At 38.4% G+C, this 17,002-nt stretch overlaps 1 protein-coding gene across 6 annotated transcripts in view; it reads right to left on the reverse strand.

Annotated features, from left to right (window-relative positions):
* The window catches only part of LOC118803726 (ribonuclease inhibitor-like), a 62,961-nt gene that overhangs the window by 7,058 nt on the left and 38,901 nt on the right, over positions 1-17,002 (reverse strand). For 5 of the 6 annotated variants that reach the window (XM_036564211.1, XM_036564214.1, XM_036564213.1 and 2 more), the window contains one exon: positions 13,335-13,381. The exons of the other annotated variant lie outside the window; for it this stretch is intronic. In XM_036564211.1, the coding sequence (XP_036420104.1) occupies positions 13,335-13,381 (47 nt within the window). The remainder of the gene's footprint in view (positions 1-13,334; positions 13,382-17,002) is intronic. 6 annotated transcript variants of the gene reach the window in all.

The raw sequence follows: 17,002 nt of genomic DNA on the forward strand, positions 1-17,002 counted from the left end.
AGATGGGCAGTGATATTCACCTGCATGGCTGTGAGAGCACTTCACATAGAGGTCATCGAATCTCTTGACACGTCAAGCTTCATTAACGCTCTCCGCCGCTTCCTCGCTGTAAGAGGTCCAGTGAAGCAGATCCGTTCAGACAGAGGAACAAACTTTGTCGGGGCATCTGCTGAACTCAAGATCCCATCAAACATCGATTCAGCTTATGTCAAGAGGTACCTTGCAGGAAGAGGCTGTTCCTGGCTATTCAACCCTCCCCACGCCCCTCACATGGGCGGTTCATGGGAGAGGATGATAGGAATTGCTAAAAGAATCCTCAACTCAATGTTTCTCCAACTGGGGAACTCAAAGCTAACGCACGAAGTACTTACCACTCTGATGGCAGAAGTGGCTGCCATAATCAACACCAGGCCTCTCATACCTGTGAGTACAGACCCAGATGATCCAGTCATACTTACGCCCACTACTCTCCTGACTCAGAAAAGAAGGGCCCCTTCAGCTCCTTCTGACGACTCTGGAACCAGAGACCTTTTCAAACGACAATGGCGCCAAGTACAGCACCTGGCTCAAACTTTCTGGAGCAGATGGAGGAAGCATTACCTTACTTCTTTGCAGCCGAGGAGGAAATGGCAATCCAGCCAGCCTAACATTGAGCCTGGAAGCATTGTACTTCTCAAAGATCACCAGCTGGAAAGGAATGAATGGCCTCTGGGAATTGTCACCCAGGTCTTTCCCAGGAAAGATAATGTTCGCAAAGCTGAGATTAAGGTCTCCCGTCAGAATGGGACTAAACTGTATCCGAGACCGCTGTCAGAACTAATTCTTCTTCTACCTGCTCACTAGGACCTATTATTCTCTAGTTCTTGTGTAATTCAAATGGCATTTAATAATGCCAGGCAGGGAGTGTGCTGTAACAGCCTGTTACATGTAGCGTTTTCCTACCACCTAGTGGCGGATTTTGGCATACATGTTCTGGTGTCATCACACAGGAAGTAAAGGAACCAGGAAGTGTGTTCATTGTTCAGTTACATGCTGATGGACTTCTCCACAATCTGTTCATGTCACACATCAACCCATGTCACTAGAAAACTCGGACTTCAGTTCCCAGAACCCTCAGGACGATCACGTGACAACGCAACTTCCCTCCAACTCGGAGAACTCAACAGACTACATTACCCACAATACAATGGGGAATCACATGACCTCCGAGGAGATTCCACGCTCCTTTCAGATGTCGCGCTCACCTGAGTACTGAATGTTTGCACCTGTGTTTTGAAACACATGACTCAGTCAGACTAGCATTTAAGCCCAGGCTTTAGTTTAGTTTATTGCGAGGTATTGTTTCTTTACGAGCATCCCCGCGTGTTGTTTGATGTACGTGTTTTGACCTTTATTTAGTTTTTTGACTTTGCCTTTTGTACTTTTGCCTGTCTCTGCCGATCTACGTTTTTGGACCTTTGCCTGTTTTTTGACTTTGTTATTGCCTTGCCCCTTTTTGGACTTTGTTTGCTTGGTGATATAATCACCGCCTTATAGTTTCTCTTCTAGAATTGACCCACGCCTGCCTTCTGACCTTGCCTCTGCCTAGCCCGATTAAAGAACCTTTTGTCCTTTTAATCCGCAAGCGTCTGGTTTTTGACGAATCCTTACAGTTCGCATCTGCTATCATCTGTTGTCTTTCGTTGCATCGTCTGTATGTATATTCTTACTATAATGTTTACCCTTACTTATGTTTAGATATTTGTTGAGTTTATGCTGTTTCTGTGCTATTTTGCTTAGTTGAATATAGCATCTATAAGCAAGCTTCTATCATGCACTGATAATGTTAGCCTAGCTATTCAGTGTTACAGGGAGCAACTTATTCATGTAAATGTCAATGATTAGAACACTCAACTAATTTGAGATGTATGTTTTTTTCGTAGTTTCACAACTTCCAACGTCATTAAACCTGTGGACAACATTAACTGTCTTCAGAGTCGTGATGTAAAGAAGATGTTGACACTTGCTGTTAGTGCTCTCAGTCAGTAAGAAAGACAGTACAATATTATATTATACATATATACACATACATACATATATACATATACATATATAATAATTATATATATATATATGTGTGTGTGTGTGTGTGTGTATATATATATATATATATATATATATATACACACACAAATGCGCTGCGTGTTGGACCTGCTGCATGAGGTGGATCAGTCGGTAACGGTCATTACAGTTAGATAATTTAAACAGCAAATGATTAATAGCATATCTTTATGAATATGCCTTTATTTCATATTAAGGTGGCCATTCTTATATTTAGCACACTGTGCTGTACACATATTTTTGATATGCCATTCTGAAAGTGATGAATGAAAGGTTAAATAATTTAGAGTTGTTTCCACACAATGAGGAATTAAAAAAGTAAAAAATAAAAAAAATGGGTTGATTGTTTTTGATGCTGATTAAAATCTTTAACAGTTTGGAATAAACACTGGACTACATGTGCTGCTGTCAGCCATCTCCTTAAGTGAAAGCTGCAGTTGAGGAGTGTTCCTTCAGTTGATGAATCAGACAGCTCTAGAGAATGGGAAGATATACATTCAGGGAAAGTTCAGGTGAAGTCCGTCTCAGAAATCAGACTGTCATAGGAAGCTGCAGCTTTAGGCAGTGGAACAAATGACTTCTGTCCATCCAGATCAGTCACTGTAACGCCTACAAGAAAAGAGCTCTTGGAGGTTAGACGTGCTGATAGTGAGACTGATTTTCAGGATGAAACCACCGTTCAAAATTTCTCACCACTTGAAAACCCTCATGAATGAGGCTGAAGTTTCAGAAGCATCATTGTTCCCAAAGTACTCAAAAGGATGTAAAAGACTGCTGGAAAAAGGGGGTTGGAAGCTCTTGAGTGCAATGAAACAAGATGAGGTTGCCTCTGTAGTATGCTGTGACTTCTGTATTTATCAACCAGCGCCATCTTTCTTCAACAAACAGGGCAATGACCCGACCAAATATGAGTACATTCAACAGACGCTCCATGAATCTGGAAGGTTTTTGATGACGCTGTAAAACCTGCAAGCTTCTCAAAGGTCAATCAAGCTGTCAAGAAGGTGTCAGACTATCATGAGGAACAGAACTGCTACTAAACGCCGAGCCTAGCACTGAACTTGGGGCACACTTTGCAGAAGGTTTGTGAGATCCTTCACTGTAGGGCTCTTATGGCTGAAGATGAAGAGTTAATCAAGTCAACTCAGACTGAAGCTGTAAACCACCAAAGTCAGAGCTGATCTAACATACAGCTTTAAACACACTGAATGAAGCAAAGTTCAACAAACCATCAACACTGCCTTTCATCATGATGCTCAGCTTCTTCACAAACTCCTGGAGACAACAGCAGATGCAGCATCTGAAATCCTGAAAAAGCTCCATCACCACAAAGCTATGCAGAGCTCGCTAAAACTACCCTCACAAGAATGATTGTTTTTAACTGAAGATGTGCTGGAGAATCTCCAAGATGAATCTTAAAAGCTTTTAAGAAAGAGATAAAACTCTTCTTCATGAAGATGTTGCAGTTGGCCTTTCTAAGTTTGAACAGAAACTCTGCAGCCATTTCAGAGTTGAGATCAAAGGTAAAAGGGGTGAAAGTCACTGTCCTTCAGACCAAACATGGTAGACGCTGATACTTTTAGTTAGTAAAAGAACGGCATGTGGGGTTCAGGAGGCCAACAGCTTCTCGTTTGCCAGACCCAGCTGTCAAAGTCATTACAGAGGACAGGACTGTCTGAGGTTCTACACAGTGCAGTGTGGTGCTCAAATCCAGAACATCTCAGATCAGCACACTTGTGTAAACATGTGGCGACTCTCTCACAAATTCTTAATCTGAAAAACAACAAATTGAATCAGGTTTCAGACTTTTTGGGTCATTTGTGAACACCGTGAGTTTTACAGGCTCCCAGAATAAAAACTCAGCTGGCTAAAATATTAAAACTTTTGCTGGCCATGGAAAAAGAGCGTCTCCCTGGTCTACAAGTTCATTAAATTAACTTACATTAAAAGATTAAAGTGATTTTCTTTGTCCCATAAAGTTGCTATTTTGGAAATATGAGGTTTTGATCCAGCAGTGATGATATAGTCCATGACTAATGTAACGTGTTGAATAGTCATTACCAATATAGTTTTGCTTTCTGCTACATTTAAGATAAAATCAACACAACTGATGACGGTGATGGAAGTGAACCTGAAAATGAAGCTGTGGATGATGCCATGAGAGCCCCAAGACAGACGGGTGAGTTTCTTTAACAGCAATAATGTATAATGATTGTTAAATGGTTTGATTCTCTTTCAATCTAAAGATATAATTTTACATACATGATACTGTACATTTCATCTAGTTATCCCTACTAATATTCAAATATTTAAACTCCATGGTCACTTTATTAGGTACTGTTATCAGCTCCACTTGCACAGATGCACTTTGTAGTTTTACAATTACTATTATCTGTTTTCCTGTAAAATTTGTTAGCCCCCTTTACCCCATTCATCAGTGGTCAGGACCCCCCAGGACCCTCACAGAGCAGGTACTATTTGGGTGGTGGATCATTCTCAGCACTGCAGTAACACTGATGTGGTGGTGGTGTGTTAGTGTGTGTTGCGCTGGTCTGAGTGGATCAGACACAGCAGTGCTGCTGGAGTTTTTAAACACCTCAGTGTCACTGCTGGACTGAGAATAGTCCACCAACCAAAAATATCCAGTCAACAGCGTGTTGGGCAACCTGTGGGCAGCATCCTGTGACCACTGATGAAGGACTAGAGGATGACCAACACAAACTGTGCAGCAGCAGATGAGCTATCATCTCTGACTTTACATCTACAAGGTGGAGTGACAAGGTATGAGTGTCTAATAGAGTGGACAGTGAGTGGACACAGTGTTTAAAAACTCCAGCAGCACTGCGGTGTCTGATCCACTCGTACCAGCACAACACACCACCACCACGTCAGTGTTACTGCAGTGCTGAGAATGATCCACCACCCAAATAGTACCTGCTCTGTGAGGGTCCATGGGAGCCCTGACACACTGAAGAACAGGGTAAAAGGGGGCTAACAAAGTATGCTAAGAAACAGATGAACTACAGTCTGTAATTGTAGAACTACAGAGTGAAACTATGTGGTCAGTGGAGCTGATAAAATGGACAGTGAGCTTAGAGACAAGGAGGTGGTCATAATGTTATGCCTGTTTGGTGTATGAAAATAAGTTTCCTTTTCTACGTTAACACGTTTTAAAAGACAGCACTGAAAAATGTTTGTTTATTTGAGCTCAAGCTGTTTCTGTCAACAGTTGGAGATACTGAGTATTGGCAGTAGGGTAGAACACACCTGTGTTTGTTCACAATAAAATATATTAAGAGAGATGAGAAGATAAAGTATGATTATGGAGGAGATAATCTTACATGGCGCACCACTCAACGCAAGATTAGAACATTATTTTTATAATGTTTAATAATTAAACATTATTACTGTCTAGTATAATTTAAAATTTTGTACCTTTGTATCCTGTTCCTAACAAACCAGTGCTCATTCTGACTGCACAGTGACGTCTATGTTATATTATGTAAAAATGTGTTTTGCTCATCAAAAGACAACATTACTGTAACATCATCCACGGAAAAGATCTTTGATGCATGTTCACAGGTAACAGCACAACAGAGCCAACTAGCTCGTTCTCTGTATGTCTGAATCAGTAGTAATTTATGTGTGAGTAGATGTGACTGATGTCTAGTTTATGAGAACATTACTGGGTTTATAAGAGCTGAATGTGGCACTGTTTAGACTTTATTTGTAGTCAGTCAGTGATCTGCTAGCTTAGCTGACCTTTTGCATGGTTGAATTTAAAACTTCTATTTAATATTTTCTACAAGACTAATGTTGATGTTCTCTATTCATTGTATTTTCTTTTTCTTTTTTTTGTGCTAGATATAATGATGACGTGAATCAAACGAGAACTACATTTACTTCAAGAAATGTCACATATGACGATCTGTCATTTATATTATACTTTTTGTAGATTCAACCCATGACTTTAGTAAGAGCAGTGTTTGTTTTGTGAGGGTTTAATGAGAGACTGGAAGAGTATAACATGTTCATCAGTACCTAAGAACTACCTTTAAATCAATTTTAGAGCTGTCCACCAAAGAATTAACATTACAGTACGATATCCAAGTAATATCTTGCGCTTCTACTCTGCTCTGTGCATCACTGAATTGTAATGTGTTTATAAGGTCTATTCAGGATGCCATGGTGAGATTATGGAAGAATTCTTAATATATATAGATGGAGCTCAGTCTTTTTGTATGGTGATGGTGTCACTGTCTCTATATAAATGAACTCTGTAATCATATCAAACCACTGAAAACTTGAGTTCTGGTGATGCAGAAGGTGGATTTTACTGTGTCTCTAGGGTGATTGACGATGATGATAAAGCAGCTAATAGACCAGTAGCCTGTTGCCTGTGCTTAACTGAATCTTCTACCCTAATTTGTGATGTAGTTTTACATTAAAAGCTACACTGGTAGCTACGGTGGTTAGTTTAAGACTGTGCTGCAGAGAATATAAATTCTTGAACATGTGCACGTTAAAACTGATCATATAAATGTGTAAACATTGTCCTTACATTTATTTTTTTATTTGGCATTTTAAAAAGTACAGCAAAAGGTTTCCACAGTAGTACGAGGTTTTTCTTCCTCTCACATATTAAATGACCAGTTCTGATTCACACCTTCCTCTTTTTTCAGCAGTTTCAGAAACATTCGAGGCTGTTTAAGTTTTGTCTGGCCTGGACAAATCCTCAGTTTTTATGGGCCACTTGCACCGATTAGATGGGCTTAGATATAAAAGTAAGTTAGGCTGCATGTTTCATTTTACAATTCATGTGTGCCTGAAAAGCTTCAAGAGTTTATATATACCCCATTTGATGGAGTCATGAATTCAGGCCTCTTAGATTGTCGTCATTATTTGTTTCTCTTTTAGTCTGTTCTGGAATCTGGAATAAAGCTTGTCTGGTCAAAAGCGCTTCTGATGAGCAGAGACAAGTTCAATTTAATTCTAAGTTCAGCTTCAAGTTCAAATTTAATTGCTTCTTAAACAGCATTTCTGAATGAAGAACTGTGATTTTAAAAGTTTACTTTTAAACCTCAGAGTGGTTTTGTGTGAGGGTTTGTGTATCCATTGAATCATGATTTAGAACGGCAGCGTCACACTTTCACTCCAAAATTCACACACTTCCACCAGAGCTACAGAGATGTATTATTTCCACTATATTCCATCTAAAATATGTACTTTTTTAATAACCATAAGTACGTTTGAAATGTGGTGGTGTAAATATGTATGTAATGTTATACAGTGTTGATTTTTTTTTAACAGGTAATGTTAAGTGAGCTAAGCAAACTAGCTGGAGCTAATAAGGTGGAAGTTCATGAAATATAACATAAGCATAGATCCTCTAAGACTGTTATCTTGGGCACAGATGCTCAACATAAATAACATATTTGTAGCTTATATATAATTTAGCCCTTTGTGTTAGCTGAGCATTCGTTAGCCGTGGCTGCTTTGCGTTTAGCAGACTGGGGTAACTGGGGCTGCTTTATTTTGAATTGATGTCAGGTGCAGCTGTTTAATCTTGAAATAAAGACAAGAGGCCTTATTTTCTCTCGAACTGAGGGCGTTAATAGGTTAAGATACATGACAAGTACAGCATGTTGCAGTGTAATGGAGCTAACCTGCTGCAGATGTGGTGAGTTAGTGATAGCGATAGCTATCCATGCTAGCAGCTAGAAATAACAGAAACCTGATTAAGGTTTGCTTGTTGATTTTTTAAAACCAGAGTACTTTCATGGCTTTAAATGTTGTAGATCAGATTTATTTTAAAGTGACAGAGCAAGTTTTTTTTTTTTTTAATTCAGCCAGACAAGTTTGGGTCAGCAGTGCTGAAGGGCGGTGTTGGGTCGTGTGTGTCCTGCAGAGAAGCGGTGGCGTTCTGAGGTGAGCTTATGGCTAATGTTAGCAAATATTTGGACAAAAATAGTGTTTTATATGCTGGGTGAATTCAGAATGTGATAAAAGCCTGAAACAGCACGTTTATCTGATCATTCACAGTTTTATACTCAGACACAGCTGGATGGTTGAATGTTCAAAGCTTATAAATGTATCCAGACTCTACAGTCAGGTTATGTTTCTTGTGTATTTTTGTGTTTTGTGCTGCCTTCTTTAAACTATAAAGGTGGGCTCATGATTAGAAACGCTGGTGTGGTATTTCCACAGTTAGCAGAGCTGGACTAAGACTAGTTTACTCATTCTATGAGTAAATAAAGCTGAGCTGAACAGCTGAAGGCCTAAAGGTGCTCTGCAGATTTAAAAAAATTGACCAGGGCAACGTTTAGTGTAACACCTGTTCTGCTGTAGTTCCTGAGAAACATGAAAAGTATAATCTATATGTGAGGTCTATACTGATGTTTTAATAAATTAATGTTTTTAATTAGATACAATAATGTTTATACCATAGAAATTAATTGTTGAATGTGAAAACATGTTTCATGATTGTTTTACTCACATGACTTTTTACACACCTTGTAGATGAGGTGAGATCACATGTGACTATGGAGAAAGTCTTAAACTTAAAGACTTAAACTCAGATTTGTAAAATAAAGGTATTTATCCTCAAATTACTGTCAAAGGCGTTTTTGAGCTGTAAGTCATGAATGTAATCTTCAGTGTTACAAATGAAGTGATATATGATGTACTTAAGTTGAATGAAAATGTTTAGCCAGCTAAAGAAATGGTGCATAAAGGTCTTGGATTAAACATCTGATATACACACACACACACACACACACACACACACACATACATACACCCATACACAGTTTGGTTGATACTCGTAACTCACTGATCTGCGTATTCCAGCACATTATGGAAGTTATTATATACTGAGCAGGTGATCATTCTTAGGATAGGTTATTTTGTCTCAGCTCCTTAGTTGATGCTGTGCAGGCCATGGAGTCACCTGGTAGCCTGTAGTGCTTGTGCTAACAGGCTAAACATTTAAGTAGTACAAAAGAAACTTTAGAAGCACAAAGGGAGAACAAAATTATTCAAAAATAAACTGGCTTTACAAAATAATAACTGTAGACGTTCACACACCGGACACTTCATTAAGTCCACTTACTTGTATCTACACTCTGTCCACTTTATCAGCTCCACTGACCACATAGTTTTACTCTCTACCTCTACAGAGCAGACTGTAGTCCATCTGTTTCTCTGCATACTTTGTTACCCTGTTCTTCAGTGGTCAGGACCCCCATGGACCCTCACAGAGCAGGTACTATGTGGATGGTGGATCATTCTCAGCACTGCAGTAACACTGATGTGGTGGTGGTGTGTTAGTGTGTGTCGCGCTGGTCTGAGTGGATCAGACACAGCAGTGCTGCTGGAGTTTTTAAACACCTCAGTGTCACTGCTGGACTGAGAATAGTCCACCAACCAAAAACATCCAGACCAAAGCGTTCTGTGGGCAGCATCCTGTGACCACTGATGAAGGACTAGAGGATGACCAACACAAACTGTGCAGCAGCAGATGAGCTATCGTCTCTGACTTTACATCTACAAGGTGGACTGACAAGATAGGAGCGTCTAATAGAGTGGACAGTGAGTGGACACAGTGTTTAAAAACTCCTGCAGCACTGCTGTGTCTGATCCACTAGAACCAGCACAACACACACTAACACACCACCACCCCGTCAGTGTCACTGACCCACCACCCAAATAATACCTGCTCTGTGGGGGTCCTGACCATTGAAGAACTGGCTAATTCTAGAAAAGTCTGTAATCAGTCTTACCATATTCTACAGAGTGCACCTATATGGTAAGATGAGCTGATAAAATGGACAGCGAGTGTAGATACAAGGAGAAGGGCTTAATGAAGTGGTCAGTCAGTGTACATGTGGTATAAGACATATGAAAATATAAGTTTAAACCAATTCAAAGGACAAAAAGTCTGTGAAGCACTAGATGAGCCAGCACTGGAGTTTGGCAGTGCAGCATTATATGTTGCGGAGGACTCTGTGTTTTGTACACAGGGCCTTTTAGCAAACCTCTGATAGCAAAGTAAAGGGTGACCCGTTTAGTCAATATCTAGTTAATATTTAACTAGTACTCAGTATTAACTAGTTCTGTGCTTGTCTGAGAAATTAGTGCCTAGAGAAGGTTATTCAGCAATGTTTGAATGTCATCTCACTCGGTGTCTGTATTTACATTCAAGGTACAAAGATATTTGCCAAATTGATTGAACACATTCTGATTATATATTAAGACTGAGGTGGTTATTCTCACTCTACTCAACACTCCTTACACATGCTCAGTACAAGTAATCCGATCCAAACTTAGTATAGACATTACCATGGCAACCAGCGTGAGTCCAGTCAGAGTGAGATGAGCAGCAGTGAGCAGCGCTTGTGTTTTTAATTACTTTAAAATGATGTCAGACTCAGGAAAACGTCCTTATTAAAGAAGGCCGAGAGGAAGACGTTGTGTTCTGAGACACATAAGCTGGACGTCCGTCCCACTGCCATCTTTTAAAGATCAGAGCATAAACTTCGTCTCCTCTGCAGACCAGTTTCTGCTCCGCCATGTTGAACGCTATAAACTCTCACTATGACACGACGCACAAGCAGAACAGACTTAAACTTTCCGATAGGGAATGTAATCAGATACAGGCGTTTACACAGATATTATTCTACTATTTAATGGATTATTTACAGGATTACCCACCTCCTTCAATCGGATAGAAACTGTATTCGGAATGGTCTCAATTAGTCTATTCCGATTGAGGTGTTTACGTGGATGCATTGTATTCTAAATGAGCTAGGAGTTAATTATTAACATTATTAGGCTGCAAATTAATGTGGCTAGTTTTCAATTTGGCAAACAGTCAACTGGTCTAAATGAGTGAATAATGATATGTGCATGAATGCTTGGTTAACCGTCTGAGGTACCAGTTTCTGAACACGGAAAATCACTTTTTGACTACATACGTCTCATTACAGGAAGATGAAGAAAACATACAGGACAACAATTCAATGACTGTGATTGTGATTTAACGTGACTGTTTACTTGGAATAGTGAGCTTTATAGAGTGTTAAACTTTGCTGCTCTGAAACAAGTGCATTAATGTGTGTTGCTAACTAGGTTAACTACTCTAGCTGATCATTCCAGAAACAATGAAAAGATATTTCTCTGACAAGCTGACTGTTTTTCACATCATCCACTGAGGGGAAAAAAACAACTTTACAGAAGATGAGGAGGCCTCATCAGTATCCAGTATACTGGTCAGCTGTGATGTTAACTCATTAGTTAATATGAAGAGGCAGCCTCTGATACTTTGCAACACAAAAACTTTCAGTTTTTTTTTTTTTGGCTGTTTATGAGTAATAAAAATACAAGTGTTATTTTGTGTGCTGTAAGATTTTGTGCTCCATATTTTTTGAGAATCCTAACTCCAGAACTGTCACCTAATAAGTAAGCATACAGTCCTACATTAATTTTAGCCAATGTTCTTTTTTTAATTTTTAGTCTATTATTGTGTTTTCCTTCTCTGTGGTTAACAGAGTGTCTGTTCATTAACTGTTACAGATTTTCACATATCAAATTAGACAGAATACATATTCCTAATACATGCACTTGTTCAGTTTTCTGGAAGTATTGAATGAAAAACATACTGTGACATAATTTATCACTGTAACATTGTATCACCCAGCCCTTACACACATTGTGTTCCAGCAACACACACAACCATTTCAGTGTCTCGGCTGTGCTGAGAATGATCGGTTATGGTGATCAATCTATGAATAATCATCTATAATGAATGACCAATCTATGGTGGTCCCTTTTCACGGTTCACTGTTTATTATATCGCTTCTTGTGTAACAATTATTTTATGGTGTAAACTACTGGCTACAAGAGAGAATGACGTTCATTAAATATTCCAGCCAACTTATCATTGATGCTGGCCTCACACCAAATGACTAAGCCACTATCACAGACAAATTTTCAGTGTATAAAATCATTAGAGTCTTGTTAGAGTGTGAGGTGGTCCTTGAGAGCGAGCGGACGAGCTCATGCATGCAGTGTCTATATATAGACAGCATTACTGAAGAAGCATCAATGTTTTTTCCATTTTTTCACCCTGTTACAGTGGTTTCTTATTTTGTTTATTAGTTTTTTATGGTTTAGCTCATAACACCCAGTCAACAATGCTGAATCACTGCATGTTGTGTTGATGCATAAATCTTTGTTAAATAAAAAAAAGTACCTGCACATTTTACAGGTAAATAAAAAAAATTCTGGGTGATGATCTAAATATAAAGTTCTACAGTGAACTGGGCTGAGCCTCAGATCTTTACATGCCCAGTCAACGTATCTTTCCATTTGTACTACTATAGAGTGTAGAAGGAAAAATGGTTTCTCTCCTTGTAAATTTCCACCAGGTGCATGATGGGTAATACTCTCAAAACTCTAGTTGCAGTCTTGCAAATCATGACACTGCAAGATCCCCAGTCTTTGCAAAATCATAGTCAGTGACTAAAACCTCTGTGATTGTCTTTAGGTGTGAGAGGGTGTCAGACTTCAGTCTTTTAAAACTCTTTCAAAGTCTGTTTAAAGTCTTCTAGTGTGTGGTTCACATTAGGCTGTGAGTAGAATTTGGAAAAAGGGGACAGAGCTGATCCTTTGAGCCAGACGAGCATGAGTGCCTTTACAAAGAAAGGTAATTAATTTAAAATTAAACTGTTTAAGAATATATTAACATCAGAGGAAGTCACTAAGTTTGAGTAAACTTCAAACTTTCAGATACCTGATAAATTCCTGACTCATTTTCCATAATTCCTTGTTACGCAGCGTCATGACGCATCATTTATACACCTGATTATTATTTAAGTATTGGAGTTTTTTCTGTTCCTGTCCTTGATTTAACAGTCAGAATGATGTGTGTGGTTAGTTTTCACAATGTCCTTAGTGTTTTCATCTCCTGATATTTAAACTGGAAAATGTCCTGACTGCACTGTGAAAGTTCAGACCTCTTAAAGACGGTAGATAATAAAATATCAACTGATGAACTTAATATATGAACTTTCTGTAACACAGAACTGTTTTCATCTCTAGATCTCTCAGAAAGGTGTGTTCCAATATTGTAGGTTTGTCACGTGTCCTGAGTTTTCACAAAAACAAGTGTGTGTGTGTATGTATGTGTGAGTGTGTGTGAGAGTGTGTATATATATGTGTGTGTGTTTATTTACATTTCTTCAGTCCTGGTTTGATTCTGTTCTCACCTCCATGTTCCACTCTAAACACACACACACAAATAATATATTAATTCAAATGTTCTCACCTTCCTCCCTCTCTCTCTCTCTCTCTCTCTGTCTCTGTCCGTCTATCTCTCTCCCTCTCTTTGTCTCTGTTTTCCATTTGTCCAGTGTAAAATTATACATCTATAAAAACATACATACATAAACATGTAACATATGTACACACACACACAGAGTTAAATAATATATGTATGTGTGATTAACAAAGATTCTGTTTTCATTCTTCTCTCTGTGTGTAACAGCTGTAAACACATGTATCTGATAGTGTAACACATCCTGGTGTCTCTCCTAAACACATCAGTATCAGATCTTCAGTTTGAATCATTTCCTCTTCTAATGATGGATCTCAGTTTAAACTGAACTGTAATAATCTTCTCTGAGATCTTTATTTTTGCTTCATGAGGAGAGAAAATGGTGTCTGTTTCTGTTCTGAGCTGCACTGATTACAGAGTCGTTCTTCTGTGGACCTTCTATGGGTTTTCAAGACCGATACCAATTATTAGTAATCAGGGACCCTGATAACTGATACTTGGAGCTGATATATATTTACCATGAATTTGATGTTTGTAGTGTGAAAATATGCGAACGAAACTCAATTTACATTAAATGAATATTAGAAAGTTATAAAATTAAAGTGATCTGAGCTTTACAGTTCTGATCTTTACATATCTGAACAGTGCAGTTTGTAAAAAACAGTAACAAAAAATTTTAAAGTATCTTTAAACATAAAATAAATAACAAATGGCTCTCAGTGATTTTCACATCCTGTGATGTTTGTAAAAAAAAAGTGAGCCTAACAACTTTAAACTGAATAAACTATACAAAAATGTTTACACAGGTTTTAACATGTTAACAGAGACAGTGTTGAAAGGGTCACATCAGGAGAGGAGAGTATTCAGTATGAGTCTGAGAGAAAGTCTAGATACAGACTAAAGACTGTATAAAGCCTAAACTAACCAAATACACAGAACTGTAACTGTATTACAGTAAAAATATTACAGTGAACATCTGATGTGATGAGATCTCTATTCCAGATCATAGGAAATTTCCCCATCTAGCACTGGATTAAATAATTTTAGGATGGGCAGTTTAATTTAGCTCTACTGTGTTTTAATATCTCAGTGTTGATATTGTCAGTTCTACATGCTTTACCATTTTTAAGAACTGTGAGTTGTTTGTGGTATTCCACCACAATATCAACACTGATCACCATAATATCAACATTGACCACCACAATATCAATGCTGATCACCACAATATCAACACTGACCGCCACAATATCAACACTGACCACCACAATAACACTGACCACCACAATAACAACATTGAAAACCACAATAACACTGACCACCACAATATCAACACTGACCAACACAATAACACTGACCACCACAATATCAACATTGAAAACCACAATAACACTGATCACCACAATATCAACACAGATCACCACAATATAAACAGTGACCACCACAATATAAACAGTGACCACCACAATATAAACACAGATTGCCACAATATCAACACTGACCACCACAATATCAACACTGATCACCACAATATAAACACTGACCAACATGATATACACAGATTGCCACAATATAAACACTGAGCACCACAATATAAACACTGACTAACATGATATAAACACAGATTGCCACAATATAAACACTGACCACCACAATATAAACAATGACCAACACGATATCAACACTGACCACCACAATATAAACAATGACCACTACACAGAGATGAAACGATATTAGAATTTATCTCGGTTATCAAAATGATCACGATTATCGGTATTATCGCGATATTGTTCAAACGTGTTGAAAAGTAAAATAAATAAATACTGATACACAAACTGAAACTCGTTTCACCAACTTTTATATTAACACAAATAGACTTGGCAGCAATATGCACTTTTTGTTTGCATAAACATTAAAAGAAATAGTCAATACATTTGTAGTATTACTTTTGTATTACTTACAATACTTGTAATACTCTGTAAACAAAAGAATAGCAAAAGTATTATTACTGTTATTATTACTACTACTGTTATAACTATTATTACTGTTGTAATTATTTTATTGTTATTATTATTGTTATTATTAATTACAATAGGGATTTCCCAGCATAGAGAATTAAATCTCGACCAACTCTGAGGTGGGTCTTAATGGAAAATTACTACTTCTAAGAAGTGTTGCCCTATGTAGGGGACATGATTTGAGACAGTGTTATTCTCTTCTCAGACAGTAAACACTGCAAGCAAGATGAGAAAGGGGAGCTGTGCAGATTGAACTTCTGCAGCGTCTCGTTCCAGAGCTTGTGTGACTTAACTCAGAGCTCATTTTGGAGACTCCACAGAAATATTTAAAAAGCTTTAGTTTCGATTGACAGTTGATTCACCGATTGTTTGACGCTAAAAGCTTCTTTTTATATTATTAACGAACCATAAGCATAAGTTAAACCACACAGACCATGACATTTCTTCTAGTTCGAAGTCCCCACAGACTTCACAGACAGTTAAAGTTAACCTTGCATTCTTGCAAGTAGCGGGTGGTGGTCGCGAAGATGACTCGTAAGGTTGGATGTGTTGCCCCCTTTCGCAGCTATTTTCTTTCGGCATGTTCTGCAGACAGGGTGGTCATCTGCAGACAGGGTAGTCATCTTCAATTAACTTTCCTTCTGCATTCTTATAAAACCCAAAATATGACCCGAAATATGGTCTTCTTAGAAGGCTGAAATATCTCCGAATCTCTGTCACTACATTCCGCCATGTTCTACCTTCTCTCCCTCTCTCTCCCCCTCCCGCTCTACACACACACACACACACAGGGCTGCATCTGAGAGAATGATTCTGCCTTTGTTTGACTCTGTACAGCGAGTTTTTCACACCGTAGTAATCGACCACGGTTTTAACAATACTTTAAAGTTTAAACGGTACTACTAACCGTCATTAATTTTACCGCGGTTTACTATGAAACCGGTAACCGTTTCATCTCTCCTCATTTAAACACTGACCGCCACAATATAAACACAGATCGCCACAATATAAAACACTGACCACCACAATTTAAACAATGACCAACACAATATCAAAACTGACCGCCACAATATCAACACAGATCACCACAATATCAACACTGACCACCACAATTTCAACATTGAAAACCACAATAACACTGACCACCACAATATCAACAGTGACCACCACAATATCAACAGTGACCACCACATATTGATTTTCTTTTTTTACTATTTATAATGACAAAAATATTATTATTTCTTATAATCTTATATGTGGAATCATCTCCCGACCTCTGTTTGGGTCTCAGACACACTCTCTACATTTAAAACTAGACTCTAAATGTCTGCCTGATTCGCCACATGGGAGCCACCAGAGCTGCTAGAGTCACCAGATCTCTGTTGGCTGATCTGCACCGTTTTGACCACCATGGAGCTTCTCGCTGTACAAAGCTGTGCAAACCTCACCTGCATGTACTGACCCTCCTGCTGCTGCTGCTGCATAAACTATCAAATTAACCATTGCTCCACCTGTTTTTCCCCGTTTTGTATTACAATATTTCATACTAACG

The sequence above is a fragment of the Colossoma macropomum genome, unplaced genomic scaffold (genome assembly GCF_904425465.1).
Source record: "Colossoma macropomum unplaced genomic scaffold, Colossoma_macropomum, whole genome shotgun sequence".
NCBI classification, from domain to species: domain Eukaryota; kingdom Metazoa; phylum Chordata; class Actinopteri; order Characiformes; family Serrasalmidae; genus Colossoma; species Colossoma macropomum.